Source organism: Schistocerca gregaria, chromosome 1 (assembly GCF_023897955.1).
Source record: "Schistocerca gregaria isolate iqSchGreg1 chromosome 1, iqSchGreg1.2, whole genome shotgun sequence".
Classification (NCBI taxonomy): Eukaryota; Metazoa; Arthropoda; class Insecta; order Orthoptera; family Acrididae; genus Schistocerca; species Schistocerca gregaria.
This window is the reverse complement of record NC_064920.1, coordinates 1057656032-1057676962: the sequence shown is the minus strand read 5'-3', so window position 1 is coordinate 1057676962 and position 20931 is coordinate 1057656032. Positions and strand designations below refer to the sequence as shown.

The 20931-nt window shown below is 41.1% G+C and overlaps 1 protein-coding gene across 1 annotated transcript in view; it reads left to right on the top strand.

Annotated features, from left to right (window-relative positions):
• The window catches only part of LOC126281097 (serine/threonine-protein phosphatase 6 regulatory ankyrin repeat subunit A-like), a 333802-nt gene that overhangs the window by 169095 nt on the left and 143776 nt on the right, over positions 1-20931 (top strand). Inside the window, exons 6-8 of the mRNA XM_049979815.1 lie at positions 1911-2009; positions 2088-2180; positions 11790-11888. Coding sequence (XP_049835772.1) covers positions 1911-2009; positions 2088-2180; positions 11790-11888 — 291 coding nt within the window. The remainder of the gene's footprint in view (positions 1-1910; positions 2010-2087; positions 2181-11789; positions 11889-20931) is intronic.

Genomic DNA, 20931 nt, shown 5'->3' with positions numbered 1-20931 from the left:
AATTTGATGAACAGTGCTCTGATGATAATTAATGCTTCTGGAAGAATATGTTTGTTGCTGCAGTAGTAGGTAATAGGAGCCTCTGAACCTGGAATCCTAAAGTCCTAATAATTATTGTGTATAATGAGATAGGCTTTTGATTTAATGTATAATGTATTAATGTCCCTATCTTATGTCTGTTTCTGTGGGCAACTTTTTAATTTCCTTTGTCACTAGAATAATGGAATCTAGGTTGTGTAATAGGAAGACATGGGAAATCTTCATGAATATTATATTAACGTCTTTTACTGGGGTAATGCATTTCAAAGTTAATAAGAAATGAGTAAGGTTATTTACTGTGAGGGAAATTAATAAATAAATCTACTGGCAGTTGCTGCACAAATGTTGACAGGAGTGTGTCACATAAATTCTGGAAAACCTGCATTTGACAAACCCTTAAGGATAGGTGGCAAGTAACCCATGAAACCAAAGATATGAAACAAACCACTCCAATAGAGACAATGAAGACAAGATGACACTGGTTATCGTGCATGCGGCGGCATTTAAGCACTCTTCTCACACTCCATACAATAACAGTGATTTGTTGAATATGGACACAAATATAGAAAATTCCAGGTAAATGTAAAGTCCTCTCTCAAGTCTTCTGTTTACTGTTATATGTGATATTCATATTGTTGAGATACATTACTGGATTTAAATGCTCTGGTCTGGGAGATTATCTCATAATATGGCAGGTTAAGAACATTTGCAAGAAATTGTGCAACTTTTGTCTGGAAGTTAGGGCAGAGGCAGGTCATTATTAGTGTCAAACATGGCTGAAATAAGTGCTTTGATCAACTTACCAATGTCTCAATTCTATTTTTTAACTTCTTGTTATCAGGGCACCAAACACTTTTATGTACTCAATTTTTTTAATGGACTATAAAAATTAAGGAAAGAGTACTACCTCTAATGACTGTTAATTAATTTTGAAATAATTACATGTACCCATGCTTGCTTCCTGCATTCATATTTAGAACTATTGTTTCTGTTAAGAAAATCTCACACTTACATTAATCCAGCAAATACTGCACATACATGACACTTAATCCAAGCCAAACATTCATCTGTTGAGCCAAAAACTGAACAAATGTCGTAATGTTGTGAGGAAATACAAGAGACAAAGAAATAAAGGTTGCCACAGGTTTCCAAGACAAAATCAGATCTGAGACAAAAATTTTGTGGAGAAAGGAACGAAGATGGTTGCAGTATGTGAGAATAAAAGGGTTCTGGGCAATGGTGTGAAATAACATGATCCACAGATTTCTGAAACAAGATGAAATGTAACAAAAGTCTAGTGAGCTGATCAAGCAAACTGTAATCAACATGAGGCCAATTTCAGAGGAACAGTGTCACAGCCCTTCAAGATCAGAACTGGAACCAGGCAGCAAGATGGACTGTTCTGTATGTGCTTTAGTTGCATTATTGATAAGGTGATCAGACAATGATTGTGAAAAATGAGAGGAGGGATAAATTTAGTATTTTAAAATAAATGTGTGGTTTGTTCTACAAACTACAAAATTTTCATAAAACAGATACAGCTGTCAACGTGTGACTAGTGTTTAATGCAAACCATTGACAGTATTTTGTTTCTTGTATTTGGTAACTTAACATTGACATGCAAGGGGAAACATATGTTAACACAGATTGTCAAGTGTGTCATTTTTTTATAATGCATGTGATCCCATTACTTTGTTCATCGTGTACTATGTATCTAACTTTACACTTAGAATTCTTTCAGTTTTAATTTTTGTTGTTTATACAGTATTTTACACAAAAACTAAAAAGGAAAATCAGGTGTAAAATATATTTCTAAGTCATGTGTTAAGATATTTCATTAATGTATACTTTATGTTCCCTCCTTTTCATAGTTAGTCACAAGATTGATTGCTGCTGGAGCAGATGTCAATAGCAAAGAAAGAGGGGAAGCTGAGAAGTCAACATTACAAGGGCACACAGCTCGATGTTTGGTATGCTCAGACACTTATACCTCATAATTAATTTTGTTGAGGTTAGTATTAAATGTTAATAGTGTAATTTCTTCACAGGAAAGCAGTGTATTGTCATATAGAGGAGAAGGTTGGGTTGATGCAGAATTTTCTGGCAATTCCCCACTGTTCAAATCTCTTGAGTCAGAGAAGGTAAAGTAATTCTTTTTTATTTATAGCAATAAATGAATGGTTGCTCATTATCATGTTAGGTAAGCAAAAAAAGTAATTTAATTAGTTATATCTCCCATTGGTCATTGATGTAGGATAAAAAAAGGATGGATGAGTGTGTCAACTTCCATAATTCATTTTTGTGTATTGGAGCTGTCTATCATTATTAAATGAGTATCTTTAGCTGGGGTTATGTGTGCCTGTAATTGAACCCAATTGACAATTTGTTGTTTTTGTTCTAACCAGCCTCTCTCTCTCTCTCTCTCTCTCTCTCTCTCACTCTCTCTCCCCCCCCCCCCCCCCCTTTTTGTCCTACTAGGTCGAAAATTATGATTTAGTGAAATTATTTTAGATAGAAAAATTCACAAATATCTTCTGTCATTTTTGTTTGCTACATATTGTGTGATACCTTGACAGCAAATAAGAGTAAAAAATTAGAATATTCATGAATTTAAGTTAAACCAATACATAAAGCACGACACAGCAAGGCCAGAGCTTCATTTATAACAATAAAATGGTGAAAAAGTTTTACAACTCTCCTTACATTAACCTATGTGGTGATTTTTTAATCCTGATAACTAATATATCCTGTGGTACATTTTCCTTTTCAGCTCCAGTTCCATACACAATGTTGTTTTTACATTCTGCAGTCACTCTCTCCTTTAATTCCACTGTTGAATGAAACCAAGGTTGCTTTTCAACAACTTTTTTTGTTAATAAACCTTTCCCTTAATGTTACTGGCATGTAAAAATAGCAAATTTTCTTGTTGGAATGAAACATTTCAAAGAAATCAATATAATTTACTACATTACCACAAAAGCCTTTCCAGTTAATTTCAAACTTTAGTAAATGTAATCACATTCTTCTCTCCATATACAAGTTGCAATTATTTGCAGAATTTAGATCATCTTTGCCATACTGATTCCTTACAAATGGTAGATTTTGGATAAATTTCTGCTCCCATTCTTGAAAACTCTCATGTTGCTGACAAACCAAATACCTTATTTCCATTTTCCTCAGACACAAATTCATGTCTTAAAACGAGAAAACAGCTTATCTCTTCATCAGCAACATCTACTTCAATCACAGAATCATCAAATTCTACATAATCAGTACTTGAAATAACTCAACTCAGTATTAGAGAAGGACTACACTGTAGTGTAGTTTCAGCTCTCTGAGACTGCAGACGTGTGTGCGAGTTGCGATCGCATGAGTGTGTATGTGCATGTGTCTACTGCTGACAAAGGCTTAATGGCCGAAAGCTATGAGTGTGCGAATCTTTTTATTGTGCCTATCGTGACTCATCATCTCCACTATATGGTGAGTAGCAACTTTCCTTCTCTGGTATTGTTACATTCCATCCTGGATTTCACATTTTTGTGTAATTTTTTTATCTTGACGTGGACATTGTCAATACAAACTTTATCTCAGTTGTTGTCTGCCATTAATTTTTCATTTTTGTCAGTTGCTGTGTACTGTTAATTTTTCATTCTTATTGCTCAGTACTGTCATTTACCTTATTAAAATTAGTTAATTCAACTCCAACATTAGTTTCTGATTTTCTGGGTTTTGCATCATATTCTACAAATCTGCTGCTTCTTGCTTTAATTTTGACTAATTATTCAATACATCATTGACTTCTTAAATACTTTTGAAAAACATTCTCCATTTTCCATTGTAGATTATTCAGCCCCCCCCCCCCTCCCCCCTCTCCAGGATGAAATTCATGTACCACATCTGTCCGCATCTAGAGTCAGTCACATTAAGGTTGGACAGTACACTGGCCCCCATTGTTAATACACGAGTTGGATTCATTCCAGGCAGGGCAAGTGGATGTGATAAGTAATTGATTTATTCTTGCAAACAAATTAGTTCGTCCATTTTTATAAGTCTTTCACTTCCTTTAATGTTTGACGATTGTGTGTACTTCTTCCATGTCAAAATATATTCAACTTCCTTTACCTCTGCTTCTGATTTTGGTTCATTTTTTGTCATGGTTGTTCACTCTTTACACATGAAAAAAAATTAGAGAACAATAAATACAAACGCTGCAATATTAAAAATTTTATAATGCTTGTCTCAATACCAATTCACATGTCCTAGTTTGTTGTTGCTGCCATCAGTGTTAAGTTTGTAGTCCACTGTTAATTCTGTAAAGTTTTCAGTACACAAGAATTCCTTCAGACATGATTTTCTGTTATTATTCCTGTAACATTTCATTTAATTAGAACATATTATTGTTTCTTTTATCAAAGCAGACACCCACTATTCTAATCTACCATTTATTGTATCAAGTCAAAAATTATGATTTAGTCAAGACATTTTAGATAACAAACCTCAAAGCCATTGTCTATGGGTTTTTTTTTTTTTTTTTTTTTTTTTTTTTTTTTTTTTTTTTTTTTTTTTTTTGCATGCAAGGTGGAATCCATAATTTTCAGGATTGGTGCTGCCATCTGGAAAGTAGGAGTCGCAGATCTTTGCAACACTAGGTGGTGAGAGCAGCATATCTGATGAGTCAGTGTGCAGAGTGGCATTCAGCTGGGAGGACGTGTTGTGTATCCACAGTGATTTCCGTAATATCTGGGGTGTGGCGATTTTACGATAGATCCATGAACAGAACAGCATTCTGTGCGAATCTGAGAAAAAGCGCTACGGAGACCCTTGCAATGATTCAACAAGTGTTTGGGGGACAGAGCATGAGCTGTCCTGCTGTCCTAGTGGAAGAGCCTGGGCTCTCCAAGACCCAAAAAAGCGAGACAGGTGAAGAGCAAAGTGAAGAGCATGATCATCATTTTCTTTGCTACTAAGCAAATTGTGCACAAAGAATTAATCCCACACAACCAAACATTGAATTTCATGTACTACTATGATGTTTTGCGATGGATCTGTGAAAATCGTTGGTGACGACGGTCCAAACTTTGTCATCAAGGAAACTGGCTGCTGCATCACGACAATATGTCCTGTCACATGTCCTTCTCACCTGGACCTTTTTGGCAAGAAACAACATGGTGGTTGTACCGCACCCACTATACTTGCCATATTTGGCATCTTCTGACTTCACGCTATTCCCAAAGCTGAAACTTAAGTTGAAAGGCTGTCAGTTCGACACTCTAGAGAGGATTCGAGAAGCATCACTGGTGGCGATAAACACCCTCAAAGAACAGGACATCCAGAAAACGTTTGACCTGTGGCAGAAGCACTGGGACTGGTGTGTACATGTGGATGGGAACTACTTTGAGGGTGATGGTGACCATCAATCCAAAGGTAAGGTTTTCAACAGATGACAACACCAGTCGCGCAAATTTTGGATAGCACCTCATATTTTGTCTCATTTTGACAGCCATTAAGAGGAAAAGGTTAAAATAACCATGAATTAAGTGATTTTCTACTTCTTTTCTGTCTGTTGTCCATTACATCTTGATGTTATTATTGGCAGCGTTTTTTGTCTGAAGGGGTGATATTTCTGCTTGAAAAATTGGTTCCATGTTTTGTAAATATGTGTGTATGCCAATAACAGAAATGATACAGGTCTTAACTTGACATTCAACATTTTATTAACACTTCCAATATTTTTCTTCTCAGGCTTTATCCTGCCAGGTGGATTATGTTACAGATGTTATTTTATAATACTATTCCAGTGGTTTCAACATTAACTTTTTTCATAAAAGATTTTTGTACAACTCATTTTTAATTTACCATTTTCAGTTATTACCCATACCAATACTACTGCTTCTACTGAAACAACAACAACTACTAAAAATAATAGTAATAATAATAATAATAATAATAATAACTATAAAGATAATTTCCATTGTAACCAAAATATTCTTAATGATTTGAAATGGTATCTTTTGAGTCAAAATAATGTATATATACATTTTGGGTTAATGTGTACATGAATGTCATGAAAATAATATCCTAGGTAAAAATATAGATGTGAAAAATATTATGAAAAGATTAGATTGCTATTGCCTATATAGTAGAGATGTTGATTCGCAGACAGGCAAAACAAAGAGACTGCTAATTGTGTGTTTGTCATTTAATTTTGAGGAAGACCTTACTGGATGAAAACTATATTTATGACAGTTTTTTGTTGTGCTTATTGTTACTCAGCATCCGTGCTTTATGGTGAGTAGCAACTTTCGTTTTTGCAGTACTGTTACATTCCAGACTGGTAAACAAGTAAGCTTTTGGCCAAAAGGTCTTCTTTTGAACTAGGCAACATATGCAAGTTCAATCATACAAACACAACTAGCACACACCTACCCAATGTCTCTTGCTTTTGAGGCCAGACTGTGAGCAACAGCACACGATGGGAGAAGCAGTTTAGGTGCTGAGGGTAAGGGGAAAGTGGGGGTGGGGATGGAGGAATAGTAGGGAAGTGGTGGGAGACAGTAAAGTGCTGCTTGTGGGACCATACAGCTGGATGAGGAGGAGATTGGGGGTGGGGGTGCAGAAACGGAGAGAAATAAGACTACGAGTCTGTGTAGTGCTGGTGTGGGAACAGAGAAGAGAATAGGCGGGTGAATTGCAGTGACTATGGAGGCTGAGGTCAGGAGGGTTATGGGAACACAGGGTATTGCAATATATCCTACATTCCCAGAACACAGCAGAAGACAGTGTCTGAAGCCATGGGGGTGGGTGCTAACTGAAACAGTAAACACTAACAGCAACTAATTAAAAATTGAGAGTACCACTCCAAGTGAGGAAAATAGACATGTCAGAGCTTACCGAGGCTGGCCATGAGTGATGTGGAGTCAGCGCCCCAGCAATCTGACTGTGAACAACTGCTGAATACAAAAACATGGGATTTTAAAGAATCATGGTGGTGCACCATTTCTACCACTCTATAGTCAATCCACCACTCCAATGGCACTTAACAAGCTTCAAACAATCAGATAAGTCATTCTGACCAACCATAATTAGATTCCTCCCCTACTCCTATTTGGTAGGTAGGGATGCTTCTGGATTTTACATCAACAAACTCCAAGTTTGGTATCAACAACATTCAGCTGAAAGCCAAACATCACTGCCGCTCCTATTATGGCTAGCAACAACATTGTTTAATGTCACTTGGCCCCACACTCCATCCTTCTATGGGTAGAGTTCTGTGGTAGCACTCTAATCTGTGTAAAGCCACTGACGCTGCAGTTCTCAGGAGCAAGTAACAAGCTTGCTGCCTCTGATAAGAATTGTTTCTTCATGGCCACCTTCTACAGTGAAGCCTTACAACAGCATCTAGGCAGTGGATGGAGTTCTCTAAAGTGAAAGTTCTCCCCTGGGAGAGCTGCCCAGAGCGTCTGCAATGTGCATGGCTCTAGTGTTACTATTTATCTACAGTAAGCTAAACGCAACCACTTTTGCCTCCTCTCTGCATTGTGTCTCTGATTTCTTACCTCAGAGTGCCCTTGATGGCTTCATATAACTTTAAGCTTAACAATGAACAAGTCATTATGTTGTCAACATATGACAGAATCCTTCCTAACCACCCAGAATCCCAAACCCCTCACCTTGTTCAGATTCATTGGTGACATTTTTGTGATTTGGATCACGGTTGAGGACACCCTACCCACATTCCTCCAGAAACGCAGCACCTTCTCCCCCATTTTCTCCACCTGTTCCTACTCAACCCAACAAGTCACTTTCCTCAATGTTGATCTCCACGTCAAAGATTGCTACATCAGTACCTCTGTCCATATCAAACCTAGCAAACACCAGCAATGTCCTACAAGCTAAACTGCAGCCATTGTGCTGAATTATACATGTGGCATGACAATCAATAAGCTGTATATCTGCATGAGTGGCCACTGACACACTGTGCCAGAAAAACAGCTGGAAAATCCTGTTGCTCAGCATGTCTCCAAAACAGTGTTCTTTATTTTAATGACTTCTTCATAGCCTGTGCCACCTGCATCCTTCCCATGAACACCAACTTTTCTTAGTTGCACAGGTGGGAACCCTCCCTGCAAGATATCGTGTATTCCTGTAACCCTCAGTAGTTGTTGTCTTACCTATCTAGCCACTTCCCTGTTTCTGTTCCAGCACTACACAACTCTCTATTCAATCAATCCAACCAAAGCCTTTTTATTTCTCTCTTTTTCCACTACCCCCCACTGAGATGTAACAGTTCATTGAAAGTCCTTTAAAACATTCATTTTTCAAACCAATTTGAAATAAATTTGCAAACTCATTATTTATAGAACATTACATGATGACAAGGAATTGCAAAACAATCCTTGGTGGTTGCAGATTTGCATATTACTCTGAAGATCGACCTCAGCAGAGGTTACAGCCAATTCACTTGATTGAAATTTTGCAAAGGCATGCATAAGCCATAGTATAATTTAGTTTTAGGATAAGACATTCTGCAGTTAACAGAAAGCAGAAGAAGCAATTTAATAAGGAACAAGGCCACCCAAAAATTTTCACAGATGAATTGAATATACACTCCTGGAAATGAAAAAAAGAACACATTGACACTGGTGTGTCAGACCCACCATACTTGCTCTGGACACTGCGAGAGGGCTGTACAAGCAATGATCACACGCACGGCACAGCGGACACACCAGGAACCGCGGTGTTGGCCACCGAATGGCGTTGGCTGCGCAGCATTTGTGCACCGCCGCCGTCAGTGTCAGCCAGTTTGCCGTGGCATACGGAGCTCCATCGCAATCTTTAACACTGGTAGCATGCCGCGACAGTGTGGACGTGAACCGTATGTGCAGTTCACGGACTTTGAGCGAGGGCATATAGTGGGCATGCGGGAGGCCGGGTGGACGTACCGCCGAATTGCTCAACACGTGGGGCGTGAGGTCTCCACAGTACATGGATGTTGTCGCCAGTGGTCGGCGGAAGGTGCACGTGCCCGTCGACCTGGGACCGGACCGCAGCGACGCACGGATGCACGCCAAGACCGTAGGATCCTACGCAGTGCCATAGAGGACCGCACCGCCACTTCCCAGCAAATTAGGGACACTGTTGCTCCTGGGGTATCGGCGAGGACCATTCGCAACCGTCTCCATGAAGCTGGGCTACGGTCCTGCACACCGTTAGGCCGTCTTCCGCTCACGCCCCAACATCGTGCAGCCCGCTTCCAGTAGTGTCGCGACAGGCGTGAATGGAGGGACGAATGGAGATGTGTCGTCTTCAGCGATGAGAGTCGCTTCTGCCTTGGTGCCAATGATGGTCGTATGCGTGTTTGGCACCATGCAGGTGAGCGCCACAATCAGGACTGCATACGACCGAGGCACACAGGGCCAACACCCGGCATCATGGTGTGGGGAGCGATCTCCTACACTGGCCGTACACATCTGGTGATCGTCGAGGGGACACTGAATAGTGCACGGTACATCCAAACCGTCATCGAACCCATCGTTCTACCATTCCTAGACCGGCAAGGGAACTTGCTGTTCCAACAGGACAATGCACGTCCGCATGTATCCCGTGCCACCCAATGTGCTCTAGAAGGTGTAAGTCAACTACCCTGGCCAGCACGATCTCCGGATCTGTCCCCCATTGAGCATGTTTGGGACTGGATGAAGTGTCGTCTCACGCGGTCTGCACGTCCAGAACGAACGCTGCTCCAACTGAGGCGCCACGTGGAAATGGCATGGCAAGCCGTTCCACAGGACTACATCCAGCATCTCTACGATCGTCTCCATGGGAGAATAGCAGCCTGCATTGCTGCGAAAGGTGGATATACACTGTACTAGTGCCGACATTGTGCATGCTCTGTTGCCTGTGTCTATGTGCCTGTGGTTCTGTCAGTGTGATCATGTGATGTATCTGACCCCAGGAATGTGTCAATAAAGTTTCCCCTTCCTGGGACAATGAATTCACGGTGTTCTTATTTCAATTTCCAGGAGTGTATAATAAGGGTTGATAGAAGAGATAGAGAAGATCCAATGGAGAGCAGTGCACTTCGTTACAGGATCATTTAGTAATCGCGAAAGCGCTACGGAGATGATAGATAAACTCCAGTGGAAGAATCTGCAGGAGAGATTTTCAGTAGCTCAGTACGGGCTTTTGTTAAAGTTTTTGAGAACATACCTTCACCGAAGAGTCAAGCAGTATATTGCTCCCTCCTACGTATATCTTGCGAAGAGACCATGAGGATAAAATCAGAGAGATTAGAGCCCACACTGAGGCATACCGACAATCCTTCTTTCCACGAACAATACGAGACTGGAGTAGAAGGGAGAACCGATAGAGGTACTCAGGGTACGCTCCGCCACACACCGTCAGGTGGCTTGTAGAGTATGGATGTAGATGTAGATGTAGATGTAGATGATTTCAGCTGCATAACAAAGTCTGTTTAGGAAGATGTGGCAAAACATTATCTACTATTAAAGACAATCTTTCTGGATGAGACGGGGTGAAATAACCTGTGCAAAAGTATCCGCAGCTATTAATAATATTTGCTGAAATTATAGAAGTCCTAAAACAGCTGTTCGCAAAAAGATTACCACAGGATACATAGACAACTAAGCATTGTATTGGCTGATGTCCCTCATGAGAATATATACAGTTACAATGAGACAAATATGAGTGACGATCCAGGGAAGAAGAAAGTTATTTTTCATTAAAGTTATAAACATCTTGAATGAATAATTAATTTCACTAAATCCAGTGTTAATGTCATGTTCTGTGGAAATGCAGCAGTTTTGTCAGTTACTGTATTTGTCATTTATAAGGTGTATATCTGTGGCCCAACTAGACTGAAAATGAGACTCATGGAATGTGGTACAATAGGACAAGATATGGGTGGCTTTATTCAGCAGCATATGAAGGTGGATTCTCATTTTATCCTCTACCAATTCTTAGAAATCTGAGCAGTAAAATGGTTCTAATAGGCAACATTTAGTCATAATATATAGATCTGAATGTGAAGGAAATGCCATTCTTTTTGTCTGTTTGCCAGAAAATTCATCTTGCCTTACACAAGCTCTCAGTGCACCCATGTCAGACCTCTCAACATGAGTGGAGAGAAATACTGAATAACTGCAAGCAATCTGGGAAGAGAAATCCCAGCTATATCAACGGATCAGTTTCCCATGCTTCTTGGAAATGTGTTAGAAGAATTTAAATGAACCTGAAAATTTTCAGACTGGATTCAAGAAAACACAGATTTTCCATTTGAATAGTGGGCTGTATTTTAACTAAATTGTCAGGTCACAAAATGACTCCAGGCCTGAAAATTGGATGAGGTGGATTAGTAATGCAGGTGAAAGAGAACGTTTTTCAAAAAAAAAGAGGAGAATGAAGATTTCAGTAGCACTTGGAAAATGTATGTATCAGAGATATCAGCGGCAGCAAGAAGAAGTTTCATTGAGAGAAAAAGAAATCCCTCTTACATTCCTTCCTCTTATTATTTGTATGTACTATTCCATGGAATACTACTGCTGCTACTAATGTGTTTTGTTATCATTTTCACTGAAATTTTTCCATGTGTCGAACATTACCAAATATAATGGAAACCTGGGGCCAAGATGTGTTCTTTTCATTTCGTTTCTTTGTTAAGTAAAATTTGAGTCTTTGTCTAATTCCTAATTAATGTGAATGATTAACTCTTCTTGTTTCTGATACAATAGATAGTCACTCATTTGATTGCTGCTGGTGCAGATGTGAATTTCAAGGATGACAACGGCTGTACACCACTGCTTGCAGCTATACATAAGGAGCATTTGAAGGTATGTTTTGTTTCCCAAACAGAAAAGAATGTAAGTAATTAATAAAGTAACAGTAACTACAACATCACAATGACACAGTACTCTGCCAGTTGCTCTCCATTAAGATATTTTGTAACATTATGCAACGCTGCAAGTTGATGGTTTGCAGCAACAAACTAAACTGTCTACAAAAACTCAAAAAGCTCTTGACCATTTTACTTTAAATTCTTACACAGTACTCAAATAAATATTCAGATGGTCATATGCTACATATGTTTTTAAGTAACAGTCTACAGATGTTCTGTTAAAACTAAGAGCAAGAAAGAAAATAACATGTGCATTAATCAGGTCTACTGCTGGATGTTTGTGTCGCTCTGGGACAATATTTCGGTCACGCAACTTGTTGCTTTTTTCAGGTGCCACCTGAGACTGCCATATTGGAGCATCTTGTCCAGTATTTATGCTCTCTTTGCCGTCCATGCGCACCTGGCACCGCTTGTAAGGTGTTCTCTCTTCCCCGGTGCACCCTCGGACGTCCACGCCCAACTTGGTCACCATCTGTCACAGCTGTCTGAGGCCCGTCCTGTGTCGGGCATTCCATTCATGGTCCATGCCTGCCTGGTGCTGCTCCTGAGGTTTTGGCCCTTCCCTGGTGCTCCCACAGACGTCTGCGCATGGCTCGTCCACCATCTGTGGTTGTGGCAGCTGTCTGGGGCCAGACCCATGTTTGGCATTCCGTTCATGGTCTGCACTCACTTGGCGCTGCTCCTGAGGTGTTGGCACTTCCCTGGTGCTTCGATGGATGTCCGCGTCTGTCTTGTCCACCATCTCCAGTTCTGGCAGTTGTTTGAGGCCTGTCTCGCGTCGGGCGCTCCGTTTGTGGTCTGCGCCCGCCTGATGCTGCTTGTAAGGTATTGTCTCTTCTCTGGTGCTCCGTCAGATGTCTGTGCCCAATTCAGTCGTCATCTGTGGTAGTGGCAGCTCTCTGAGGCCTGTCCCACTTTGGGCACCCTGTTCACAGTCCGCGCCCACCTGGTGCCGCTCCTTCTGTGTTACTACTTCTTGAGGAGTTTCTTGGTTCCTTTTGTTGGGCCCTGATAAGCTCCAGAGCCGGACTCCATGCCAAGCTGAGCTGGTAATCGCTGTCTTGGTTTATTAGGTTGTCTGTGATCCTGATCTCATTGGCCTCCTTTATGACACTGTCCCAAAATATTGGCATCTGTGTTGTAGTTTTGGTGTTGTAGTCCATTGAGTGACCGAGCACCAGACAGTGCTCTGCTATGGCAGATTTGGTTGCCTTTTTGAATCTGGTGTGCCTCTGGTGTTCTTTGCACCTGACGTCCAGCATCCTGGTTGTTTGGCGAATGTATGACTTTCCACGCTGGCACAGGATGTTGTAAATGCCTGGTTTACGTAGCCCCAGGTCGTCCTTCACACTCCGTAGCATTGTCCCAATTTTGGAGGGTGGACAGAAGATACTCTTTATATCATATTTTGAAAGAATTGATCTTTGCAGAAATAGGTCCAGCATATGGCCACCTTCTTCGCCTCCTCTGGCTTCTCTTCTGTACCCTGTGGTTGGCTGGTAGCATGAATTGCCCTTTGGATGTCTGTGCAGGAGTATCCATTTCTGGTGAACACCAGCAGTAGATGTTCTATCTCTGTGGCCAGACTTTCTGTATCTTGCAGAGCCCGAGCCCCGAGAAATAATGTTTTCAAGACTCCATTCTTCTGTGCTGGGTGGTGGCAGCTACTGGCTTGAAGGCATAAGTCAGTGTGGGTGGGCTTACGATATACACTGTGCCCCAGCGTGCCATCTGCCTTTCTCTTGACCAGGACATTCAAGAATGGGAGCTGTCCATCCTTCTCTAGCTCCATAGTAAATTTTATACTTGGGTGGCGTGAATTTAGATGTTCCAAAATGTCATCTAGTTTCTCCCTGCCATGGGGCCAAGTGACAAAAGTGTCATCGACATACCTAAGATAGCCCTTGGGTTGGTAAGTGGCTGATGCAAGTGCCTCCTCTTCGTACCTTTCCATGAAAAGATTGGCTATCACTGTTGATACAGGGCTACCCATTGCTACTCCTTCCATTTGCTCATAAAATTGACCCCCGTCAAGAAAATATGTTGAGGTCAGTACATGCCTGAATAGGTCGAGCAGGGCACCATCAAACTTCTCTCCAATGATACTGAGTGAATCGGTGAGTGGCACTCGTGTGAAGAGAGACACCACATTGAAACTGAATGTGATGTTAGAGACCACAGTGTGTAGCTGCCTTAGCCATTGTAGGAAGTCCTCCGAGTTCTGAATGTGGTGTCCACATGGTGCCAATATCTTTTTCAGGTATTGTGCAGTGAAGTACGTCGATGCGCCGATGTTACTGACAATAGGTCGAAGAGGGTCCCCCTCCTTGTGGACCTTGGGGAGTCCATATAGTCTGGGTGGTACAGGTGCTTTGGGATGAAACTTCTTGATGACCTGTTCAGGTAGACCTGTCTCCTTCAGCAACTTCCGGGTCTTCTTGACCACTGTGTCAGTGGGGTCGCCATCTAGTGGTTTGTAAGCAGTGTCTTCCAGAAGTTGTTGCACCTTCCTATCATACTCCAACTTGTTTAAGATGACTGTGGAGTTACCATTATCAGCTGGCAGAACTACAATGCTGTCATTCTCCCGTAGCTGCCTGAGTGCCACCCTCTCCACGCTGGAGATGTTAGATTTGGGGGACTTCGTCCTGGTGAGTGCCCTGCAGGTCTCCCTGTGGATCTCTTCAGGCATGTTGGAAGGTAGCGTGTTGACGATTTTCTCAACTGTACTGATGAAGGCCGCAGCAGGTACGCTTCTGAGAGTCACTGCAAAATTGAGGCCCTTGCTGAGTGCTTTTGAGATGGCCTCATCGAGCTGTTTGTCGCTCAGGTTGACCACTGTCCGTGTGCCCCCATCATGTTGTACCTTCTTGTTAAGGCTTTCAAACTTGGCCTGTTGACATTCTGTTGGTTTCCTCATGGTGCATTCAGCCAAGGACCAGGAGGTGCCATCAACTTGGTCCCAGTCTTCTCGGGTCAGGGTAGCTGCTATGGAAAGGTGGAGATACAGCAAATCCCTGGACGTGCCATCTAGGCGGTGCATGTCACACACTCTTTCTCTTACCAGCGCAGGGCTGGCTCAGTGTTTGATTCTGTTCGCCATTCTGGTGTTAACATGATGCTTGAACATGGCAAAGACAGGAACTACATTCCCCTCTCAGCATCTCAGAAGGAAACTGAGGAACTCAGCATCCTCCCCTTCCTCTGTCAAAGCTTATCCAGCTTCTCGATATTAAGGTACATCTCCTCCCCGTAGAGGCTTCTGATGTAACTCTTCAGGCTTTTCTGGTGAGATCTTGACATGGGGAATAATCAGGTCTACTGCCGGGTGTTTGTGTCACTCTGGCACAACATTTTGGTTGGAGGATCTTGTCCAGTATTTATGCCAAGAGGGCGCTGGGTGCTCTCTTTGCAATCCATGCCTGCCTGGCACAGCTTATAAGGTGTTGTCTCTTCCCTGATGCTCCCTCAGATGTCCGAGCTGGGGTGAGGTCTGGCTCTGGAGCTTATCAGGGCCCAACAAAAGGAACCAAGAAACTCCTCAAGAAGTAGTAACATCTCAGGAGCAGTGCCAGGCAGGCGGGGACCGCAAATGCAACTCCCGACAGCTGCCAGACAACAGATGGTGGACGAGGCGGGCACGAACATCCATGGGAGCACCAGGGAAGGGTCAAAACCTCAGGAGCAGCATCAGGCAGGTGTGGACCATGAATGGAATGCCTGACACAGGACGGGCCTCAGAGAGCTGCCACAGATGGCAACCAAGTCGGGTGCGGACATCTGAGGGACCACCGGGGGAAGAGACAACACCTTAAAAGCAGCGCCATGTGAGTGTGGACAGCAAAGAGAGCACCCAGCGCCCTCTGGGCATAAATACTGGACAAGATCCTCCAATATGGCAGTCTCAGGCAGCACCTGCAGAAGGCTGAAATATTGTGCCAGAGTGACACAATAATCCGGCAGTAGACCCGATTATTCCATATGTCAAGATCTCACTGGGAAAGCCTGAAGAGTTACAAGAAAGAAAATGCTTTGCTGTGAAAATGTGCAGTTTCATTGTCTTTCTCCTTGTACTCTGTTTCTACCGTGACAGCTTAAATTGAATGGGTAAATTGGTATGGACCATTAGTATACAAGGTATGAGAGAGACCTCTCCAGGTGTTGAATCTATGAGGTCCGTAAATTCAGTGACATTATTTCAGATAGTTTGATTCTGCAAATGGGGACCATCACAAAATTTTGGATGGTTGAGATTACTTAGTTACTTACCATAAAGATGACATGTTGAGCTTCAGAGAGACTCAATGGATAGACACCACACATTTGTTTTCAGCAAAGTTTTCTTCACAAAACAAAACACACACACATTCATTCACACAAGCAGGCACAGCTCATGCACACATGACCATCATACTTAGCATCTGGGACCAGAGGTAGAAATGGCTGTCAAGTGTATGTGTGAGGTGTGTTTGCTTGTATGAATGAATGTGTGTGTGTTTCCTTTTCTGAGAAAGCTTTGGCTGAAAGCTAATGCGTAAGTGTTATTTTGTTGCACATATCTACAACTCACCGTGTCACCTTTACAGTGAATAGCAATCTATCACATCCTTGTACTGTTGATATTCCAACCTGGAGTTTTCATTGTCAGATTGGGTACACACACACAAGGCCTTTACTAATATCTGCTTGTGTCTATATATGTGCGGATGGATGTGTGTGTGTGTGTGTGTATGTGTGTGTGTGTGTGTGTGTGTGCGCGCGTGTGTGTGAGTGTATACCTGTCCTTTTTCCCACTAAGGTAAGTCTTTCTGTTCCCGGGATTGGAATGACTCCTTACCCTCTCCCTTAAAACCCACATCCTTTCGTCTTTACCTCTCCTTCCCTCTTTCCTGATGAAGCAACTGTTGGTTGTGAAAGCTGAATTTTGTGTGTTTGTTTGTGTGTCGATCAACATGCCAGCGCTTTCGTTTGGTAAGTTACATCATCTTTGTTTTTAGATATATTTTTCCCACGTGGAATGTTTCCCTCTATTATATTCATATCATCAATTTTGTTATTAAAATTATGTATAGAGAGAAAAAAACTGTGTGGTAGAAACAATTTATGTTATGGTTTAAATTCCCTGCCATCATAGTTAAAACCAAATGTGAGAAACAAAAATGAAAGTGCACATTTTCATATCACAGTACAGCACAGCATTTCCATTCTCATAGTTGATTTTAAAAGAAATCCCATACATTGTTATTTAAAACAATGCATAGTCTTTGTCTGCCCAAATATTTATTAGTGAAGTAAAGCTCTGTGTTCTGGCTCTGGCTGATTAATTGGGGTTCATGAACTGTGGTCCTCTGCCAATTGTACCATTTGGATGTGGGGGCCATAGGGTCAGCACACTGCGCCGTAACGTGCTCTTTCGCACATCATCGGCTGTTCTGCGGCATAAATTGTCCACCTACCTTGATACAGATCTGCACATGGAACTCCTGACTGCAGCTATTTAAGAGATCTCAGAATAGCAGTGTTAAAGAAACTGAGATTTCAAACTACATGTCGGAGGCCACTATAAGTACAAAACGCTTAAAAATGTCTTGTGAACTCTAAAGACTAAATTGGAAATGGGTTGCTGTTCAAATTTCTAAGTTCAAAGGTCCTTTTAAATTTGCATTAGGATTTTTTTAATTGCTATTAAGCAAGATCATCAGCCTACATGTGTTCAGCTCATTAAAGTTCCTGTTCACAGTTCTCGTCACACTCAAACAGCCTGAACTTTTCCTATCCAATTCCGAAATCATTGACAAGAGTAACACAGTCAATAAACTGCTATTTACTTTTGCACTCAGCATTCAGTGGTTGTCTTTACATAAAGTTTTTGCTTGCCATAAACACTCAATAAAAAAAATTTACTTAGTACCACCACGCTTTTAGTTCAAAGTTTACACACGAAATTGTCTCCAGAACAAAATATCTCTCAACTCTTAAAATTTCACAAATAGTTAAAAGTAAACACCAGCTACCTTTATCACTGTACCAAAACGAGGATGTCACAATATCACTTCATTTTACACATAATGCATTCGGACACTTTCAGCATGACTGGCTCCTTCGAAAGCTAGTCCACCACCTCCTTCTTCTCTCAGCCTCTACAAGCCCCCTCTCTCATGCGTTAGGTGGCAAACCGTCTCACTTCTTATTGGCTGTATAGTATTGAGGCCAACCAGAACTGACTTTCAGGATGCGGCTCGCACCATAATCTAGCAAGAACCAACCACTGCTCTCAGCTCATTGACGTCTTGTTAAACAAATAAAATGAAATGAACCTTAAGCTGTACTTTACATCTGGAATTTAACTATATAGTTGTGAACGTTCTGGCTGTCTCTTACATATTCGAACATTTAGCTCCTTCATGGAGAACATCACATTTCACATCACATCAATGACACTCATGCAGAGTGTGTTCAGCAAAGGTGGAATCTTTCTTTCTCAGTCTCCATCTCCTTTCATAGTCAGTCAGTCTAGTGCTCATGAACTAAAAGCTAAAATACAGATATGTTCAACACTAGTTGTAGGAAGCAAAAAGTGTTGTACATATTAAAGAAAAGCTGTCTTCTCAAGATGTGATTGCCATGCAGGGTGACAGGGGGAACAATTTAGTGTTAATTAATAAATAAGAATATATTGAAAAAGTGTTTACCTTCATCAAACCTGCAGAGTTCCCTATGTTACCTAACAATCAAATGGTTCAAATAGCTCTGAGCACTATGGGACCTAACATCTGAGGTCATCAGTCCTCTAGAACTTAGAACTACTTAAACCTAACTAACCTAAGGACATCACACACATCTACATGTGGTGAGTTGTCCTACAGTCAACTATCCAGTTATCATTGTAACTATGCCACAGGAAGCACTCATACTAACAGCACCTTGTTCCTTTTGCTCTTGTTTAAATTTTTTCTTTCTAGGACAATTTATGGATATGTGACCAACATTGTGACAATTGTGAATAACAAAAGTATCTTTTTGTGTTGACTCTTTGTTTGTTTGTTCCTGTCCTTCGACAAATTGTTCTGTAGGTGTTATTATTATTATTATTATTATTTGATTACCTGTATTAGCTTTCAATAACTTTAGAGAATGTTTATCTTCATTATATTTATAACATCTAGCATTTGCAGCAAGCAGACACCTTTTAATTGTATCACACGTACACAAAGTTGCAATTACTCAATCCCTTCGTGAACTACTGATGTTTATGCATTTGCACAATAAATACATATTGATATGAACAAAGGCAGGCAGAGTAATCAAAGTTTATTATTTCTACTTAAATTTGTGCTCATTGATGTTGAAATTATTATTTGACTGTTTGTATAGATCAGGGCCGGCTAAACGCTGCACAGTGTGCAGACGTGCGGAAGTGCTGCACATGTGCGACAGCGACATCTGTTATTAGACATGTGTCCTAAATGAACGGCGGTGGCTCCACTTCCCTGTTTATGTGGCACAAGCAAGAGCGCAACATACTCAGTCTCGTTTACCCCGGGTAACCGTAATCTTAACAGAGAAGTACAGAGAAATGGCAGATACTGTGAAAAAGCAAGGGACGGAAGATCTATGTTATCGGTCATTTAAAAATGACTGGGAACTGCAATTTTTTTTTGTAGCCTTTGGTGAAAACTCACAGTGTTTGCTATGCTGCTGAATAATAGGTGGCCACCGTAAGTTTTCAATTGAAAGACACTACAATACATATTACAAAGACGAGTGTAGTGTACTCAACAGTGAAGAATGGCAAGCAAAATTAAATGTCCCTAAGACAATGGATGAGACACACAACTCAATTATCATTTCTCATGAGCAGTGATAGACGTGTTTGGATTTATTCCTTTCATAATTAAAAATTATTGTTTACTAACTGTGCATTATTGCCTCATTCTGCTCCATGTTACATTATTATCAGTAAAGTTGGTCATTAAACCGATTGTTCCAATTTATACATACATTGAGTTTTATATATATATATATATATATATATATATATATATATATATATATATATATATATATATATATATATATATATATATATATTAAAAACAAAGATTCCAAGACTTACCAAGCGGGAAAGCGCCGGCAGACAGGCACATGAACAAAACACACAAACACACACACAGAATTACGAGCTTTCGCAACAGGCAGTTGCTTCGTCAGGAAAGAGGGAAGGAGAGGGAAAAATGAAAGGATGTGGGTTTTAAGGGAGAGGGTGGGTTTTAAGGGAGAGGGTAAGGAGTCATTCCAATCCCGGGAGCGGGAAGACTTCCCTTAGGGGAAAAAAAGGACAGGTGTACACTCGCACACACACACACACATATCCATCCGCACATGGTGTATGTGCGGATGGATATGTGTGTGTGTGTGTGTGTGTGTGCGAGTGTACACCTGTCCTTTTTTTCCCCTAAGGGAAGTCTTTCCACTCCCGGGTTTGGAATGACTCCTTACCCTCTCCCTTAAAACCCACATCCTTTCATTTTTCCCTCTCCTTCCCTCTTTCCTGACGAAGCAACTGCCAGTTGCGAAAGCTCGTAATTCTGTGTGTGTGTTTGTGTGTTTTGTTCATGTGCCTGTCTGCCGGCGCTTTCCCGCTTGGTAAGTCTTGGAATCTTTGTTTTTAATATATTTTTCCCATGTGGAAGTTCATATATATATATATATATATATATATATATATATATATATATATATATATATATATATGTGTGTGTGTGTGTGTGTGTGTGTGTGTGTGTGAAGGGCTACGCACAGCTGAAGTCGATAAAACATTCATCTAATTGTCGGTTATTATGTAGATTTCAGATGGAGCTGATGAAAGATGTAGCAATAATGGTATTGAAATAACAGGTGATCATTGAGAGGTCTGCAGTTATCATTCTGTTCAGAGGTCAATGATACAGAAATTATGTGGGTGTAACTGAGGGCAC